The sequence below is a fragment of the Nycticebus coucang genome, chromosome 12, assembly GCF_027406575.1.
Source record: "Nycticebus coucang isolate mNycCou1 chromosome 12, mNycCou1.pri, whole genome shotgun sequence".
Classification (NCBI taxonomy): Eukaryota; Metazoa; Chordata; class Mammalia; order Primates; family Lorisidae; genus Nycticebus; species Nycticebus coucang.
Window position 1 is genome coordinate 83,883,557 of NC_069791.1, and position 20,514 is coordinate 83,904,070.

Below are 20,514 nucleotides of genomic sequence, written 5' to 3' on the forward strand. Positions count from 1 at the left end.
TGAAATATAGAAAACCAAGCTGTAATCTGACCACCTCAGGACCACTTGCTTAAGGCTTCTTGGGATTGTATATTCCTGATTCACAGTTACTTATATTGGCTCAGAGTAAACCTCTTTGAATTATTTTACAGTTTTTTTTTTTTTCCCATTAACAGTCCCATTTTAAAGATGAGCAAAGGCACAGAGAGATAAAGTGACCCCTATGGTAACCTGACTCCATGAGCTGTGCCATTTCATTCATTCAACTGCCAAATCATTTTGATGTCTATCCTAGGCCAGACACTGGGTTGGGTGCTTTTCTATTACATTCTCAGACTTCCTATGCTTTTCTTATAAGGCACATGAAATTGATTTAAAGTACGCAGGGTACGGATTAACTAAATACAGAAATGAAGAGTGGAATCAAACATTACACAGAGATTAGGTACCAAAGTTAAGACATGTCAAATGAGAATCAGATATAAACCAAAATTACCCTAGTAATTTCCCTAAGGTACTGATACTTGAGACACAGGAAATATAAAAGCTAGGGATTTATTGTTATTTTCACCTTTGTCTGAGGCAGTAGAGGCCAAGACTAGTTTATGTATTTATTTTTGTTTTGAGACAGAGTCTCACTCTGTTGCCCTGGCTAAAGTGCCATGGCATCATAGTTCACAGCAACATAAAACTCCCAGGCTCAAGAGATCCTCCTGTTTCAGTCTCCCAAGTAGCTGGGACTTCAGGCATCTGCCATAACACCCAGCTATTTTTAGAGATGGGGTCTTTCTCTGGCTCAGCCTGGTCTTGAACTCATGAGCTCTGGCAGTCTACCTGCCTTGGCCTCTCAGAGTCCTAGGAATACAGGGGTGAGCCACTGTACCCAGCCTAATTTTTCTATTTTTAGTAGAGACAAGGTCTCATTCCTGCTCAGGCTGGTCTCAAACTCCTGAGCTCAAGCAATCCACCTGCCTTGGCCTCCCAGACTGCTAGAATTACCAACATGAGCCACCATGCCTAGCCCCAAAACCAGTTTAGAAAGGAATAAAACAGAATTTCTCTTTCTCAGTCTCACTCACTCTTTCTGTCCAAGAGTCTATGGTTAATGTGTATACCTTATGTAGTTATATGCTGTTAAGTTCATGTGCACAAGATGTGCTTGGTCCCTAATTAATTCTAATTAACAGAGCTGGAGAGCCTGCACTTACCACGTGTCCCCTCGGCATGTGAGGCACTTCTGGAGAAGTCAGCGTGAACGGCTTTCCGTGGTGATGTCTTCAGGTCAGAATTGGCCCCGTTGACATAGACAGAGAAACCCTGCTCCAAGTGTTCCAGTCTCAATTGCATGGGGTCCTTGGTTTTCAAATGCTTTAATATCCTGAAAGAGAAATGACGCTTGCTCCTCATCATATGAGCGTCTGGGTGGCTACCACCCCAAAACCAGGAGTGAACTGCTGTTCTTAGGGCAAAGCATGTCTAATCAGAAGCTGGGGGTGTATGCCCAGCTGTTTGTCTACAAATAGCCTCCATGAGGCCCATGACACACGCGGAGAAGCAGCAAGGGGGAGACCACCTGGGGCCCTGCGGGGGAGTTGCTGCTCTCATTCTAATGCTCAGACGCACGCTAGCAGAGACAAACACACACGGTCTCTGCCCTGTGGCAGCGTGGAGGCGCATGTGTGTATGCTACCATCATGCAACCTGGATTTTCTGAGATGATCCTCTGAAACGATCCCAATTCTATGCAATTGCACGTTGTGTCAATAGTGAAAATTTGTTTGATGTATAACAAAAAATGGCTTAGGGCCTAAGGCTTTGTGAGAGAGATTTCACATAACACATTAGAAAACATTCTTCGTCAGACCAGGCAGAGTAATTTTTTGCTTCAGTGAACATATGTGTTCTCTAACATATATGGTATCTCAAGGGCCATCATTTAGTATCTGATGCAGTTAAAAAAATGTATCAATGTTTGATTATAGGTGTTTGTTGGAGATTAACGATATGATTATCCTTTGGCTAAGAGTCTTGGCATGAGTGTGGCCAGGTCTCTAATTTTAGCTTTTACTGAAGCCCACCCTCATACTTGGAACTTGGCCCTTTACCTGCTCCTGATGTTCCATTGTCATAAACAGCGCACAGCGTTCTCTTCAGCCCAGGCCAGAAAGGCTTCCATCTGATGCCAAATCCTTCAGTATCTTTACAAATGACTTTACCCACCCCCACCTAGACTAGATTTATACAGACCACCAACCAACACAGTAACAGTGTGCATCTTCTTTAGTAATCCTATAAGCACCTATAAAATTAGCAAAACTGAAATTTTAAAAAATAATAGCAATCACACAAAAGGCATGTGCTCTGTGCCAAACTCTGTTCTAAATACATATGTAGTCAGAACTCATTGTTTGCTATATGTGGGGCCTAGATAGCCACCGTGAGCACTGAATTAGCAAATATGGAACCCTTGCTTGTAGGGCAAATTCAGGATTCAGTTCCTGCAGATCTCTGGTAACATTTTCATGAACCAGTCATTGCATAACCTTGTTTTATGTGTGCTTCTGTTTAAAGATACCCTTTTACACTACTGACACATTCACACTGAACTTGCAGGCACAAGCACCCCAACGCACGCCTCGACAAAGCTTCCCTAACGTGCGTTTTCTTCCCAAGACACATTACCACCTTCTAGTGCTTAGGCATACTGGACATCATTTCAGCTCTATGTCTGGGGCCAGTCTGGGCGGCGCCTGTGGCTCAGTGGGTAGGGCGCTGGACCCATATACCAAGGGTGGCAGATTCAAACTCGGCCCCGGCCAAACCGCAACAACAACAAAAATAATAACCGATGTTGTGGCAGGTGCCTATAGTCCCAGCCATAGGGACTATAGGAGGGAGGTGAATATAGGAGGAGAATCACCTAAGCTTAGGAGTTGGAGGGTGCTGTGAGCAGTGTTACGCCATGGCACTCTTACCAAGGGCGATAAAGTGAGGCTCTGTCTCTACTAAATAAATAAATAAATAAACAGTGAAATCATCAATGAGAAACACAAAAATGTGAAAAACGTAGCACTAGGCACGTTTTGGTGGGAGCTAAAAGAAGGGGAGTGTTGCCTTCTTCTACCTCACCTGGGAATGTGTGTGTCAGGTGACTAAAATTTGTTGCTGCTCTGGTCTGCCAATGGCTGAAAGCATTGACCGTGGGGTTGTGAGAGTGCATATGGTGAAAATCAGATGGAATCAGTCAGGTTGGGGCCACCATGACGCAACTGGTCTGGTTGGTTTAAGTCCTAAGTGACCTTCACCTCCTGTCTCCCATTCTTTTTGTTTTATAAATTTAGTTCCTATCTTAAATATACCTATCTTGAGTAGTTTAGGTATATTGATTTAGGAGATTAACTTTTGAATTGGAAATGTCATAATAGATCACTAAGTTATGCTGATTATTATTTAAAATAAAGGTCAATGTGGTCTTTGCTTTGAACTTGTATGTCATAAAGCTGTGATTTTGGAAAAGAACAAAATGGTCTTGGACAGGCTACACTCACTGTTCTCCAGAATCAGTTGCCTTCTGAGAAAGCTATCCCTATCTCTGTATATTGGCTGACAGAGACAGGTAGCTGGACCCTCTTCATCTGGGTAACAGTTACAGATAAGTTGTAGTGAGTAGGTACATTTACAGATATGGAATCTGAGAATAACGAGGATCAACTATATTAAGACATTAATCTCTGCAACAACCCTATAGAGTAATTACTTTTATTATTCCACTTAGCAGATAAGGAGACTGAGACACAGAGAGGTTAAGTAACTTGCTCAAAGTCACACAGCCAAGTACATGACAGGCGAGGATGTAAACTTAGGCAATTTGCTTCCAGGGTCTTCACCACAATGAAGATAACTTCATTATGGTGAGATGATGTTGAAATTGGCAAACCTTGACTATTCTTTTTTTAACTTTTTTTGGGGGGACAGTTTCATTTTGTTGCCCTTGGTAGAGTGCTGTTAAGTCATAGCTCACAGCAACCTCAAACTCTGGGGCTCAAGTGCTTCTCTTGTCTCAGCCTCCCAAATAGGTGGGACTATAGGCACCCGCCACAACACCCAGCTATTTTTTTAGAGATGAGTTCTCACTCTGGCTCAAGCTGGTCTCGAACCTGTGAGATCAGGCAATCCACCTGCCCCAGCCTCCCAGAGTGCTAGGATTACATGCGTGAGCCACCTTGCCCAGCTCCTAGACTTTTCTTGTAACTCACAGAAGCTTCTTGGAAGTAACATGAAAATATAGAAAATGCTATGTATGGTCTTTGCCTAGTAAGCACATTCTGGCAAAGAAGAGCAAGAAGATGGTTAGTGTTGAGTCATAACAAAACCCTGAAAACAAGACAAATGTCCAACATCAGGGAAGAGGAAGCTGACATATAATGCAGCTGTTATAAGGAGTCTATAGAAACAAGGGAGACTGTGATCTATTCAGTGGCGGGGGGTGGGTCTGAAAAAGACAGAATAAATGTGGTATGTACATGGTAAAAGCAAAGTTGGAACAAAGTGAGTTTCTGAACCCAGAGTAGAAAGTGATAAATGTAAAATGAAATCGGCTGTTGAGGTAAGGCAGTGGCATTGTGGGTGATTTCTTTGTTTACTCTTTAAATATTTCTTTAGTGGCTGATACATCCATCTTTTCAACAATAGTGGCAGGAGCATTTATTACAGACTGCTTATCTCTTACCAGCCTTGGAATCCTGAAGATGCCTGATTGTTGGGCAACAACATATAACAGAAGGAAAACACAAGTAACTAAGAGACAATATCCAAGACCAGCAGTCTCCAGGGAGCGAGCAGGAACCCAGGTCCGGGGAAGCCTTGTGGCACGGCAGGATTGGAAATCTGATCACCAAGCAGAGCCTGCCTCAACTTGTCTCCCCAGCTTCAGATGCCACATTAACAGTCATGGCATCCAGTTACCCAGGATCCAGGGCTGGAATTCCACGTGTGCCTCTCATTAAACACAATGATGTATGAAAATGTGGATTTATGAAACTGATAAATTAGTAGATAATTATTCAGACCGTGAAAGGAATTGCTAAAGGAATTCCCCTACCGCAGCTGAGAGCATCAGTAATATTCAGGTGGCATCAGAGAAAAGTGTGTTTTTTAATTGATAGCCTACTTTGCATAAAAAGCTGTCCTAAGTACAGGGGATTCAGATAAATCAGATTCAGTTCCTGCCCTATCTAAAATTGAGCCCTGACACCTGCTGCCCTGCCACCCTCCTCTCTCTTCCCGGTTTGAGTTTTTTCAGGGCACACATATCACACCGCCTGACATTATGCTGTGGCTTTATCTTTTTTCTCCGTCCCTCCCCACTGGAATCTGGACACTCGGGCACAGGAATCATCCTGTTGGCTTGGGGAACTACCAGGAATTCTCTCAATGTCTATTAAGAACCAGTGGCCCCAAGGAACTCAAGGTCTACCAGAGGACCTGTTTGAGTATCCTAATGATAACAGCTACCATTTTCCTGCTGCACATCACAGCTATTCCTTCCATTTTACCCCCATGGTATTGACCTTTGGAGTCATCTGTGCGGAGCTCTTTTGCACAGATGAGGAAATGTAGGCTCCATGAGTTAATAGCAAGCACAAGGTGTCATGAGAGAGTGTGTTTGACTTGGGACTACATGGTACAGGCCTAGGGTAGTCGGGAGGACTGTTCCCATCTTGGGCCACCACAATAGCAACCCAGATGGTGAGCAGGACCTAGGGAGCACGAAGGGCAGGGCCTGATGAGACTGGGCTTATGTCTCTGGTCTCTGGGTGGTGTGGCTGCTGCAGCATGTGGTGACCCACATGGTTCTACCAGCTCTCAGTTATCACAGGGTTAACCGAGAGGTTGCCTCAAAGGTCAGCCTTGGACATCACCTTGGGGAGAAGGCATGTTTAATATTGAGAGGAGGAGGAAGATGGCTGATTTGGGTGGTGGGCTTACTTACTATGGTCCTTCAAGTCCCTTGTCTCACTTTATCCTTCAATGGTCTTGGGATTTAGGTTCCTCCACTGGCCTGTTTTACCAGCGAGCCAAGGAAGCAGCTGAGCCAGGATTTCAGTTCCAGCCCGTAGGAAGCCCCCCACCCAAGCGGGGGGCCTGCATTCTCTCCTACCCCATTCTGCTGTTTTTTGCCTCTAACACCAGACATCACACAACAGACGCTCTGAGCAAGGACCATGGGAGGGAGCAATGGCTCCTAGCTGGGGCTGCCTTAGAGGTGGTGGCATTTGAGTCCACCGTCAAAGGACAAGGAGGGAGAGGGCAGGGTGCAAGAGTCTGGTGTTCCTCCCTAGCACCCGGGTGGCCCACACGATGCCCCTCAGAACAGCACCAGTGGGGGTCAGCGTGGTGCAGTGAGGACAGAGCTCAGTGCTGAAGGCTCTGCCACTTCCCCAGCGTAGGTGACCTTGGGTAAGTCCCTAAGCTGCCCTGGGGCTTTTCCCCCCTCTGAAAAAATGAGACTAAGAATGGCTACCCCTGCACGGGTTATAATCATGACAATATGAGACACTGAGTTACAGCAGCAGCTCAGAGTGTGGCCCGTGTGAGGCCACAGTAGAGCTGTTCCCTCTTTCCTTCTCTCTGCCTGAACCTGATCTTGGGGCATATTTTCCTGTAAGTTTCTCTCAAACATCTTTTTTTCAAGGACCAAGTGATAATAGCATCGCTGGATTCTTGGACTCTGTCCACCCTCCACAATCTAGAGGTGTCTATTACAACCTCATCGGGGCCATCACCTCTTCAGACGCGAGGGTCCTAATCTTCCCAGTCGATCCTCATATCTCAGCCCTTTGATTGCACTGCTTGCTCTTTCATGAATCTTGTCACGTGTGATTACATCTTTCATGAGACTGAGTGACCAGAATCACTAAGAGCCCGCTGAGACAGACAGCTGGGAGGGTTTGTACAGGGGCACGTGGGGCTATCACATCTCCAGCCTCTCCTGCCCTCACCTGGTCCCTTCCTGGGGCACATGATCACTTTCTGCTTCTCCTGGCATGGTCACAGGTGATCTCATGCTTACCCTGCTACTACCCAGGAAGTTTCTCAAGGGGAAGGACTGAGTGGTAGACCCCTGTCTTTTTGCCTGCCTGGTGTCCATGCCTCACACCAATCTTCAAAACAATGCCCCTCAAATTTCCTTGGGGTACAGCTTCATTCCTCCTCTTACTCCATGTGATCTGGGGGAGACTGACTGCACCACCCAACTTAGTAGGGTGGCCACAGAGTGGCCAGTAGGACTAGGCCACCTAACCAGACATGTGGACCAATTGCCTCAGAATGAGAACGGGGCTCAGCCCAGCCAACAAGAGCTTCTCTCAGCACTTCTCCTAGAAGTATTCTGAAAGACACACTCTCTTCCTTTTGAGATAGGATGTAAGTGGGGGCTTCCACTGGCTGTCTTGGCCATTGTGAGGAAAACACCTATCTAAGAATGACTACAACATGGGAAAACAAAGGTAAGAAATGGGGAATAATTTGTTTTGGTGAAATAATTTAAACGCCTGGATCCTGCTATGCCTGAGGTCAGAATATTTGCTGGATTTCTCAATTTCATGAGCCAACAAGTTTCCTAGCTACTTATGCCCATTTACCTTGGCTTTCTTTCTTTCTTTTTTTTTTTGAGACAGAGTCTTACAATATTGCCCTTGGTAGAGTGTCGTGGTGTCACAGCTCACAGCAACCTCAAACTCTTGGGCTTAAGTGATTATCTTGCCTCAGCCTCCCAAGTTGCTGGGAGTATAGGCGCCTGCCACGACTCCTGGCTATTTTTTTTTGTTGCAGTTGTCATTGTTGTTTAGCTGGCCCAGGCTGCGTTCGAACTGCCAGCCTCAGTGCTTGTGGCTGGTACCATAACCTCTGTGCTACGGGCGCCAAGCCTATTTTGGCTTTTTGTCCCTTACGACCAAAAGAGCACTAATATAGTCTGTGTATTCCCCATCACAATTCTCCCCTTTACACTAGTGGTAATGCCTGGCATTTAGGAGGAACTCAAAGAAATCCTTGCTGATGAATGAAAGTTGATCAGCATCTCCTAAGCAGCTGGGTTCTAGGCAGATCTTTGCTATAAATTCATTCCAATGTCGAGACCAGCCTGAGCAAGAATGAGATTCCCTCTCTACTAAATAGTAGAAAAACTAGCTGGGTATAGTGGCAGATGCTTATAGTCCCAGCTACTCAGGAGGCTAAGACAGGAGGATCACTTGAGCCCAAGAGTTTGAGGTTGCTGTCAGCTATGATCATGCTATAGCACTCTACCAGGGGACAGAGTGAAAAAAGGAAAAAGAAAAAGAAAAAGAATTCACTCTCCTTTGTGAAATCACACCCTGCTCCTTGGGTTATGGCAACCCAATCAAGCAGCCTCAGTTTTTACCTCCCTTGATACCCACTGTAAAGCTCACAAGCTGGTTTTCCACCTGTTATATAACTAGGTTTCTGAGTAAATTGCAGTGTATTTCCACAAAATCCCTCCTTAGTGAACTTTCAGCCATCAGCAAGCCTGTCAGTTTTCCCTCCTCTTGATTATTTATGACAACATCAAAGAAAACAAAGTACAGCCCAGCTCCATGCCTCCCAGGCTGTGAGATCTTGGGCAAGTTGCTCACTCCGCTGGGACTCTACTTCCTTGTCTGTAAAATGGGCACAATAACCCTATCTGCCTCCCTGGGTAGTGTGCAGATTAAATGAAATAAGGAGGAAAAGTGCACAGCACCTGGTTGGTACTCCACGAAAGGTTCCTCTGAGGCTTGACTCGACCTTAGCTCAGGGACATTTCCATTCTTCCAGTCTCTATCTTCTAACGTCCCATCATGAAGACAGCTCCCTCTCAGTGGCAATGCATTCCCCCTCCCCAAATTTTATGGCAATTCAGTTTTGATATGTTTTTAATTGCCTTTCTGCTGCCACCTCTGGAAGTTCTCATTTATGCCATCAGCCAAATACATCTTCCATTGCTCATGTATTGATCCCTCGATTAATGCGAAACAATTTGCTCATAAGGAACTATGACAGTCTCTCCCCAGACAGGTCACATGCAGATGATTAAACGATCACCCAGGTGTTTGGTGGCACTATCCAGCCTGCCAGAAACTGAATAAAAACATCCTACTCCATGGCATTAATGATGATTAAAAAACCCCATTGGTCTAATCAGCAAAAGCCTCTGCTATTCTAGTTTAAGGCTGCTGCTGGGATGGTGGCAGATGAGCACGGAGCAGCTGGGCACCTGGTGTTTCTAGTGGGTCCTGGAGAGCTTATATATTCCGAAGTTCTCCACAAGGGATGGTGCTGTCTTCTAGGGAGGGTATCTGGAAAGTGGCCAGGTGTTGTCATCATAGATCCTGGGGAACTTAATGGAATTTAGGAAAGGAGCCAGTGGGCAGGGATGCTAAGCTCCTACAATGCACAGGACTAGCCTGTACTACAAAACTTGTCCCATGCAACATACCACCAGGGCCCCCTTGACAATACTAGCAATCTGGGCAGCACCTGTGGCTCAGTGAGTAGGGCGCTGGTCCCATATACTAAGGGTGGCGGGTTCGAACCCAGTCCCAGCCAAACTGCAACAAAAAAATAGCCAGACATTGTGGCAGGAGCCTATAGTCCCAGCTACTCCGGAGGCTGAGGCAAAAGAATCACCTAAACCCAAGAGCTGAAGGTTGCTATGAGCTGTGACGCCACAACACTCTACCAAGGGCGACAAAATGAGACTCTGTCTCTAAAAAAAAAAAAAAAGACAATAGTAGGAGTCCAATTGGTGAGACAAGGGTTGACAGGGTTGACATTCAGGATGACACTACTACCTGCCCCCTGTGCCCTACCCCTCCATCCCTACCCAAGATTCTTGCCTGCAAGACTCCAAGCCCACTCCCTTAACACAAAGGCCAAAATTAGTACCTGTCCCATTTCTTCTACCTTCTCCAACCAGTTTTTGGGCCTGGGCAGTGAATTTTGTTTGTTTTGTGTTTTAATTTGAATCCATTGCCAACATTTTAAAACTCAGAGGATTGGACAACACAAAACCAGATTTTGAGCTTCCCTGGCAAACTTGGAAGACCTGGACCCCTGGGGACTGTGTGCCTACACACAATTGGCCTGAGCTGAACAGCTTGGATATGAGAGTACTGGATGTCCACTGCCCCCTGAGCTGGCTTCATTCACTGCCTTGCTGTCTCCTAGCATTTGTGTTGCAAATCCAGCTTACAGCAAGGTTCAAAGCCTAAAGACAAACCACAGTTGAATTGAAAATGAACCCCCTTAGTCCTGCAAAAGAACAGAGGTGCCACCTCTTTCAAACCAGACCACAATGCTTTGACCTTGATCTCTAAACATTGCACCTATTGCATACTTTTTTTAAGAGCTAGCACTCCGGAGACAGAATTAGTACAACTGAACTTTAAATAACATATCGACCAACTTCAAACACAAATATAAAATGACTCCACCTTAACATAACAGGACACAATTACAGGCTCAGGTTTCAAGAGACTGACAAAGCCTGTAAGATTGCAGTCCAGGCTATTCAGGTGACTATTGCACAAGCCCTGCCAAATTCAAGCTTTTCTTGATAATCCCACCTTCTCCCAGAACAGAAACAGGGAGGCAAGAGGTGGCACTTAACACATTGAACAGTTTGCTGCAGCTCAATCAGAAGATGCAATTAAATCAGTGAATGGAGAATAAGAGTTGAGATTGCAGATTACATTCTAAGTCTCTGCATCCTATTCCTACATGAAACAGGGCCTGCATGCTGTTAATAAATCTAAATAGATTTTTATTTGGCTAATATTAAGGGCTGCCATCAAGTGGCTACATCTTACCGGTTCCTCTGCTGAAGCAATATTAAATACTCATCATGTTTCTCATCAAAGTCTGTCACCATGTCCTTAGTGTAACCCTGAAATGAAGAAACAAAGCAATGTGATATCGGAATGCAGGCAAGCACTGACTGAGAGCTCAGGGCACTGTGACACAGGCACAGCACAGGAGGCAGACAGGCAGAGGCCGGACCATGACGAAAGCCCAGCTCCCCAGGTGCGTTACTCTAGCAACTCAGGGCCCCAGAGCCTGTCTGATGGCCCAAAGGCATACATGACTTTAATAATCTACAAAAAGGAGAAAGTCAACTCCCCTGTTTCACTTCTGTTTATTCCTCCTGTGTTCTGAAAAGTCAAGGGCTCTGACAACATTTGGGCTTTTACTGCTTTCTCAACAATCATCATTTAGTTATTGTCATAACCAGATGCAGCTCAAATCAATTGTCTGAAAGGGGATCTCATTTCCCCCTTGCCATTGCAAGAGAAATGCAGGTTTATCTTAAATATTGCAGTCATTACAGAAATATATGACCCAGACAGTGAAGGTGCCCTTGAAGTGGACATTTGTGGTTCTGCTCCTCCTCTTCTAGCAACAGGGCTCCGGACTTCCTCTAAGGAACCATTCAGCCCTTTCTTTTATTGGTTTCCTTAGGTACTCTTGAAAGTGCCTTTGTTCATGGGGGCGGCGCCTGTGGCTCAGTGGGTAGGGTGCCAGCCCCTATACTGAGGGTGGTGGGTTCAAACCCAGCCCCAGCCAAACTGCAACAAAAAATAGCTGGGCATTGTGGCAGGCACCTGTAGTCCCAGCTGCTCGGGAGGCTGAGGCAAGAGAATCGCCTAAGCTCAGGAGTTGGAGGTTGCTGTGAGCTGTGTGACACCACAGCACTCTACTGAGAGGGATTAAGTGAGACTCTGTCTCTACAAAAAAAAAAAAAAAATGATAGAAAAGAGGGCGGCGCCTGTGGCTCAGCCAGTAAGGCGCTGGCCCCATATACCGAGGGTGGCGGGTTCAAACCAGGCCCTGGCCAAACTGCAACCAAAAAATAGCTGGGCGTTGTGGCAGGCACCTGTAGTCCCAGCTACTCGGGAGGCTGAGGCAAGAGAATCGCTTAAGCCCAGGAGTTGGAGGTTGCTGTGAGCTGTGTGAGGCCATGGCACTCTACCGAGGGCCATAAAGTGAGACTGTCTCTACAAAAAAAAAAAAAAAAAGAAAAGAAAGTGCCTTTGTTCTCCTCTTGAATCACGTGACCTTGGCCTTGCCAATCAACATTGTGCTTCTCCAAGCCACAGTGAGTCACTATTTTGGGAGTGAACCACAATCCAAGTCAGTCTGTAGAAAGCGCTGGAACTCTTGGGAAAGAGCAGCACTCTGTCCACTTGGGTATGGAGCCAAGGAGATGCAGGCCTGAAACTACCTGGAAATGAAGTTGATAAAAAAGGAGCAGATCCAAGAGATGGAGGGAAATGGATTGCTAATGACATAATTTGAGTCCCTGGATCTACCCATGCCTCAAGAAGTATCTACACAATTCAGTTATTGCTTTAGAAGTTTCAGCTCAGTTTTTATCCTATGTAGCCAAAAGAATTTTAAGTGATATGCCATAATCTGACCGTAGAGACAAACTTTATTATAATTTATTACAGCCTTCTAGAGGGATAATTAATGTATAATTAACAACATACATTTTAAAGTAGACACATGCACATAACAGTAAAATCCTTATTATAGTTTGATACCTATTCCTTTGAATGTTTTTCTTTGTTCATAATGTACATAAATGCATATCTACACACAAACACACATATATTCTTATAAAAAAATGGGATCATACTATAAACAATGCTTTGTAATTTTCTCTTTCTTAAATATCTTTTTGCCAAGGAATGGATTAAAGATACAATATTATCTTTGTACTGGTCACACATCATAGCAAGTCAGAGGGACTAATTAAGTTTTAAATGGCAAGTAGGACATTTGTAACGGAAATGTAATTTGTATACAAATCTTAATGATTATCCTGGGGAGGAGAGAGAGAAGAAAAAAAAGAGTATCATTCTCTTCTCAAAATCTCATTTTATGGGGCTTGATGCCCACAGCACAGTGGTTACAGTGCCAGCCACATGCACCAAGACTGGCGGGTTCGAACCTGGTCCGGGCCAGCTAAACAATGACAACTGCAACAAAAAAAAGCCAGGCATTGTGGCAGATGCCAAGGGCTGTGAGCTGTGATGCCACAGCACTCTACCAAGGGCAATATAGTGAGACTCTGTCTCAAAAAAAAAAAAAAAAAAAAAATCTCACTTTAACTACATTAACCTAATAGAATCCTACCCAAGGGTCCAGGACCATCTTGACTAAATGTCATGGTCTTTCTCATCCTTTCCAATTCCTGCAGGCCATAGGGAATTGCGAATCCCCCATCCCTCCCTGGATTCTCTTCCTTGGCACCTGTAGTACTGAATCTCCCTTGCCATGTGGCTTTCTGCTTGTCCTGTCTCTGACAACCTTTCCTCCTTTGTCTGCAATTGTGGACAGTCAGTATTTGTCTGTCTGGCGCTCTCTCCATCTCACCCGTCTTGAGTCTTTTTCCCTATCTTCACTTCACCCTTGATTACAAGGAATCAGGGCTTTCTGGATGGGGAACCCAGAAAGTCCCTCCTGGTCCAGGCCTGAAAGCCTGGTCCTCCTTTTTCCTGGTTTCCTGAAGGACCATAGATTGCTGCCATCTGCTTCTCTCTCCCCGTTACCCCCACTTCTCCAGACTCCCCTTTCTCTAGGCCCACTTGGGAACAGGCTGTGGTATCCTCATCTTCTATCCTGACAGCTCTGAAACATCTGAGTTTTAGTGGGGCTTTCCTGATAGCCAACAATAATAAGAGTGATATTATGAAATTATAACAGAATCTCACTCTGTTGCCCAGGCTAGAATGCCATGTCATCAGCCTAACTCACAGCAACCTCAAACTCCTGCCTCACCCCCCTGAGTACCTGGGACTATAGGTGCCCACTATAATACCTGGCTAATTTTTCTATTTTTAGTAGAGATAGGGTCTCACCAGGCTGGTCTTGAACTCCTGAGCTCAAGCGATCCTCCTGCCCCAGCTTCTCAGAGTACTAGGATTACATGCCTGGCCAAAGTTATAAAGAATTTTTTAAAAACCAAACTAGCAATTAGCTTTCCCCATTCTCTTGTTTCACTGGCTCCCTGAGATGCCCACAGAAGTTACTCCACCCTTCCCTGAGATAATCCCTGCCTCACTCTGAAAGCAAGAACAGTCTATGAGGCCTCAGCCCTCATGAGAGCCAGTGTGCAGTATGCTCAGTCTGTGGAGGATTCTCAGTTCCTTCCAGAATAACACGTGTACCACGTGAACAGTTTACGCATTTCCAAATACATGGTTGTTCTTTGATCTTCACAGCAGCCCTTGAAGTAGTTATTATTACCCCTTTTAAGATACAAGGAAACCCATCCCATGCATTTTCCCGGAACACAAGATCCCACTCCATGGCAATTTACATAACCATTTTGAAGTATTAAAATGACCATTGATATATTATGGTATGGAACGAAACATTTGATGACATTTTTAGATGAAATACGGGACTTCAAAGAGATCTCTGCTTGTACTGGGCTGCTGAGGGCTTTCACCTCAAACCCTTCAGGGAATGTATTTATTCACCTCCACTGGGAGGGGGACGTCATCAGAAAGACTTGAACAGGAGCATCCATCCATCCATCCATCCTGACTTCTCACCATACCTGTGATGTGCATACAAATCACCTGGGAATTGTGGCAACCACACATTCTGATTCAGGAGGACTATAAGGTCCCCAAGTCTGCATTACTATTATTTTTTTTTTTAAAACATAGGGTCTTGGGCGGCGCCTGTGGCTCAGTGAGTAGGGCGCCGGCCCCATATGCCGAGGGTGGCGGGTTCAAACCCAGCCCCGGCCAAACTGCAACAAAAAATAGCCGGGCGTTGTGGCGGGCGCCTGTAGTCCCAGCTGCTTGGGAGGCTGAGGCAAGAGAATCGCGTAAGCCCAAGAGTTAGAGGTTGCTGTGAGCCGTGTGACGCCACGGCACTCTACCTGAGGGCGGTACAGTGAGACTCTGTCTCTACAAAAAAAAAAAAAAAAGAAAAAACATAGGGTCTTAGTCTGTCATGCAGGCAGGAGTGCAGTGGTTTGATCATATATATGATCACTATATATATACTCACTATAACCTCAGACTCCTCGGCTCAGTTAACCCTCCCACCTCAGCCCTATGAGAAGTTGGGACCACAGTGTATACCACCCCACCTGGCTATATGTATATGGGGTATATGTATATTGTATGTATATATTTTTAGAGTTTGGTATGTTTTCCAGGCTGGTCTTGAACTCCTGGTCTCAAGTGATTCTCTCATTTTGGCCTCCTGAAGTGCTGGTATTACAGGCCAGTCTACAATCCTATGCCCAGCCCCAAGTCTGCACCTCCCACAAGCTCCCAGATTATGCCTGTGGACCACACTTGGAGTAGCAATGCTATAGACTAGCCAATCTTATTTCTCAGTATTCATGATACCACCTCAGGTCAGATTGTCTTTGAACCTGAGCTGGAAAGAACAGGAGTTTTGGAGTCTAGGCCTGGCTGCAAAATCCCAATACTGCCACTTAGTGTATCTGTAGAATGGGGATAGTGCCAGTATTTGTCTGGTTGGACTTTTCTTTCCTTTATACGGTTAAATATAGATTGAATACAGTAACAGTGGAAAGGACTTAGCAGGATACCTGGCACTTAGTTCTCAATGAACATCAGTTAGATTCACATTTCTAGAGCTCCATTACTGAAATAGCACTATCCTAGCCCCTTCCTCCCCACCCTATGCTCATTCCTAACCTGATGCCTTAATCATTCTATTCCCTTTTCCAGAAATCCACACCATCTCCCTCCAGCCTCCCCTCACAGACTCTCCAAGGCCCAGATCAGTTCCTGAAGTCCCTGTGAAGTCTTCCCTTGCCATTCTCCATCCCCCACTCACTTCAGTTTATTCTAAAAACCTATAATTAGTATTAAGTTACACACAATACAGTGTGAAAAAGGATATAATTAAGTGCTAAGTTGTTAGCATTAAACTTCATATATTGCTCACTAATTATCTGGGGATTTAGAGACTTAGGGTGAGCCCTGGACTCTATGTAGCTCCTCTGAGCCTTAGTTTCCTTGTCTGTAAAAAGGGGGTATTAATAAGATCTACCTCACAGCACCACTGTAAGTATTAACAAGAATAAAAATAGAAGCAATTTAAGATCATTTTCTTTTTCGCTTTTCTTTCATTTCCCCAGCTGGATTATAAATTCCTGCAGGGAAGACCCATAGCATGGGAAAGGGAAGGAAGATTGCATGGAGCTTGGCTCCAGTCCAGGCTTCACCACTATTCAGCTCTAAGATGATAATTGCTAAGGTTGACTAAGTACTTATTATGTGCCGGGCACTATTCTGACCCTTTTTCATGCCTGATTTGGTTAATCCTCACCACATCCCTGCTCAGACACTAGACACGGCCTTTCCCTGGCATCGTACCCTTCATTTTGCTGAGGCTTTATTTCCTTATCTATAAAATGGAGGGATCAATATTTAAGGTACCTGTTAAAGAGTGAGAACCCTGTACGATGCCAAGTTGATCAACATTGGTTTTTAGCAAACATTTACCAAGTGCTTACCATGTGGCCAGCCCCTTATAAAAGCTCTGGCCCAGTGTATATTCAGATACCAACTTGCCTGTGTGGGCTGTCCTCAACCAGCAGCACAGCTCCCATTAGTGTTGTGTGCAGTGGGAATGGTGCCCCCTCCCTGCCTTTGTGCAACCTTTGGCCACAACTTCAACTAGCCAAGCAACCATCTGCGATCCAGGGGTCTCCGCAGGGGGTTCTGGGAACACCTATTCAGTTACAAGCTCAAGGGTATTATTCTGATAAGAGTCTATAACTTGGGCGGCGCCTGTGGCTCAGTGAGCAGGGCACCGGCCCCATATACCGAGGGTGGCGGGTTCAAACCCAGCCCCGGCCAAACTGCAACAACAAAAAAGCCGGGCGTTATGGCGGGCGCCTGTAGTCCCAGCTGCTCGGGAGGCTGAGGCAGGAGAATCACCTAAGCCCAGGAGTTGGAGGTTGCTGTGAGCTGTGTGACGCCACGGCACTCTACCGAGGGCAATATAGTGAAACTCTGTCTCTACAAAAAAAAAAAAAAAAAGAGTCTATAACTTTTGGGCGGCACCCATGGCTCAGTGGGCAGGGTGCCAGCCCCATATACTGAGGGTGGTAGGTTCAAACCCAGCCTGGGCCAAACTGCAACAAAAAAATAGCCAGGTATTGTGGTGGGCTCCTGTAGTACCAGCTACTTGGGAGGCGGAGGCAAGAGAATCGCCTAAAGCCCAGGAGTTGAAGGTTGCTGTGAGCTATGTGACACCATGGTACTCTTCCGTGGCGATAAAGTGAAACTCTGTCTCTACCAAAAAAAAAAAAAAAAAGGTCTTTAACTTTTATCAGATTACCACGCAGCTCCCCCCACCAAAGGAAACAAATTATAATAAAACACAAAAGTGAAATGCCAAGGATCTGAATAAGGAGAATAAGAAGGCCTCCGGGAGCACAGCCAGGCTCCAGTCCTTGGAGTCATCTTCAAAGCCATGATCCCTCTTCCACCCTACATCTAATCCATCAGCTCCACATGAAAACTACCACATATCCCAAATCTGACCACTCCCCCCACACACCTGCTGGTCCAGGGCCCTGACTAGACTCGGGCTCCTGCCTTTGCCCCTGCAGTCTGTTCTCCCTGCTGAGGCCAGGGAGACTTGAAAGAAAGGTGTGTAGAATCCTGCTATTCCTCTGCTCAGGATCCCAAGTGGGATCCCGCTCACAGACCAGGACAAGGCCCTCCCAATGACCATGAGGCCCTGCACACTGGGCCTTGACCCTTCTCTAACCCACCTCCCCCCAGCTTACCTTCTCCTCACTCTAGTCTCTTAACACCCCCATTTCCCCACCTCAGGGCCTTTGACCCAGCATTCCTTCCACCTGGAGTGCTCTGCTCTCAGGAAAACACCCAGATTCCTCACCTTCTTCAAGACCTGGCCCAGATCATCACTTCTCAGCAAGGTCTCCCCTGTCATCCTACATAAACTTACAAGTTGTGCACATACCGGCTCCCCATTCCTCACCCCCCCCAACACAATGTCTTTATCTTATTTATTATGCCTTTTATTTATTGGGCTGTTCCCACACTAGAATGTAAATTCTATGAAGGCAGGGAGCTTTGTCTGTTTTGTTCACTGTGAATTCCAAGCCCAGAGAACAGTGACTCAGCACGTAGCTGGGTCCCTCAATTAAAAGCTCTTGACTTAGGGGGAGGAGGAAAGATTAGGAAGGGACTCACCAAGCTCTCACCTAACAGGTACAATGTAGGGGTATATGGCACACCTCATGGATGAAGGACTCAAATACAACTGGGATATTTCCTAACAAATGCAAACAATGTGTATTCATATGTAACCTTATATTAATCCAAAAAAATAAAATAAAAGTGCTTGAGTGAATGAATATGTGGGAGACATTTCAGCTGGGATCTGAAAGTTGTAATGCTACCTGGGCAACAAAAAAAGGGAAGGGCTGTCTGGGCACGGTGGCTCAGAGCTGGGCGTTGTAGCAGGTGCCTATAGTCCCAGCTACTTGGGAGGCTGAGTCAAGAGGATCGCTTAAGCCCAAGAGTTTGAGGTTCTTGCGAGCTATGATGCTACAGCACTCTACCAACGGTGACAAAGTGAGACACTGTCTTAAAAAAAGAAAAAAGAAAGAAAGAAAAAGAAAAGTGAAGGGCATTCTAGGCAGCAAGACCAGCATGTACAAAGGCTTGGGAGTCAGAAAGCATCAAATATTCATGGACGGGGACGAAGCTGGGTTGACCAGGGTCATGGGCACTCAGGAGGAGTGAGTGATATACAGTGATGGGAAATAGTGCTTGCTACAGCAGCATATATACTAAAATTGGAATGATGAGAAATAAGAGCAAAGTCTCATTGTCCTTATAGTTACCCTTACCATCCTCAGACCCAATGCTGACCCCAGAGAAGGCACAGAATTTTTCTTTTTTGTAAGAGACAGAGTCTCACTTTGTAGCCCTCGGTCGAGTGCCATGACATCACAGCTCACAGCAACCTCCAGTTCTTGGAGGTTGGGACTAAAGGCACCTGCTACAACGCCTGGCTATTTTTTTGTTGCAGTTTGGCTGGAGCTGGGTTTGAACCTGCCACCCTTGGTATATGGGGCCAGCACCCTAATCACTGAGCCACAGGTGCCGCCCGAAGGCACAGAATGTTATCAATAACTATATTATTAATTCTCTCTGGGGGAGAAAAAAACTGGAATTGAAAAAAAAAAACAAAAAACCAATACTTAAAGATGCTTGCCAGACTCCACTTTTCTGAAATCATGTACTCCTCTGAGGCTAGACTATTGGAATTCTGCTAAACCAGGCTGATTTAGTGAGTGCCAGAGCTGAAGTTGCATTAATGGCGGCTGAGAGCACTGTGTTGGTTTCCAGGGCTTGAGAACAGAGGGGAGGTAACCCTGCTGGTGTCAGGTCCCAGCAGTGTACAATCACTTAGAATGGGTTAATAATGAAGCCGCCAAAACACCATGTTTGGGGCCACTGCATGTTCACAGAGCACTTCCACACACCTGAGTCACTCTATCCCCACCTGTTTACTCTCAAGCCCCACATTCTCACTGAGGGATAATTTACGAGTAACAAGAGGCCGAGTTACAGTGACCCAGCTCCTCAGGCTGCCTTAACAGCTGTTTACCATGCCCTCCCTGGGTGCTTATTTCATTCCCATAAAAAAAATCCTAAACTCAAAGATTATTACCATTCAATAGACAAGAAAACTGAGCCTTTGAGAGCTAAAGCCAATAGCCTGAAGGCCACAAAACCTCTAAATCAGCGGTTCTCAATCTGTGGATTGTGACCCCTTTGGGGGTCGAACGACCCTTTTACAGGGATCGCCTAAGACCATCCTGCATATCAGATATTTACATTACAATTGATAACAGTAGCAAAATTACAGTTATGGAGTAGCAACCAAAATAACTTTATGGTTGGGGGTCACTACAACTTGAGGAACTATATTAAAGGGTCGTGGCATTAGGAAGGCTGAAAACCACTGCTCTAAGTGAATACAGCCTGCACCATGAGCCATCAGCTCAGCGTCTGTTCCTGTTTTCCTGGTTACATCACCTTGACTTTCCTTTGGGAACCCCCATTCCTTCACTCTCAGTCCATGTGGTGTGAAGGGAAATAACACTACTGTACTACAGGGCAGGCATGTCACCAAGTTAGCTCAGCAGACTCAATTCAGGGATTGGTTGAGTCTCCTGGAAAAGTCCCTACCTTCCTTCCCCTGGAGTTACTAGCTGATGTGAGCTAAGAATTACTATGGAAGAAAGTTAGAATTCATTTTTTTCACACCTTTTACATGTAATGTAAAAGGAAGAAGTAAGTAATTTTTATCAACTTATTAAGGTCACCCTATGAGCATCTTTAGATGTGCCATGGAGAAATCTACCCACCAGTGACACCAACATAGGGACAGCAGAATTGAGGACAGTGAGAGACAGACTGGCTGGAA

At 45.5% G+C, this 20,514-nt stretch overlaps 1 protein-coding gene across 9 annotated transcripts in view; it reads right to left on the minus strand.

The window, feature by feature from the left end:
* KATNIP (katanin interacting protein) overlaps nt 1-20,514 on the minus strand; it is a 243,581-nt gene that overhangs the window by 160,249 nt on the left and 62,818 nt on the right. For 4 of the 9 annotated variants that reach the window (XR_008373188.1, XM_053554667.1, XM_053554668.1 and 1 more), the window contains exons 3-4: nt 10,848-10,924; nt 1,188-1,357 (exon numbers count right to left, since the gene is read on the minus strand). Coding sequence is in view for 6 of the 9 variants with exons in the window: in XM_053554667.1 (XP_053410642.1) it covers nt 1,188-1,357; nt 10,848-10,924 (247 nt within the window). In the remaining 3 variants the exon portion in view is untranslated. Of the gene's footprint in view, nt 1-1,187; nt 1,358-2,084; nt 2,195-10,847; nt 10,925-20,514 lie in introns of those variants that run through there. The other 5 variants (XM_053554670.1, XM_053554669.1, XM_053554672.1 and 2 more) reach the window with 5 other exon arrangements.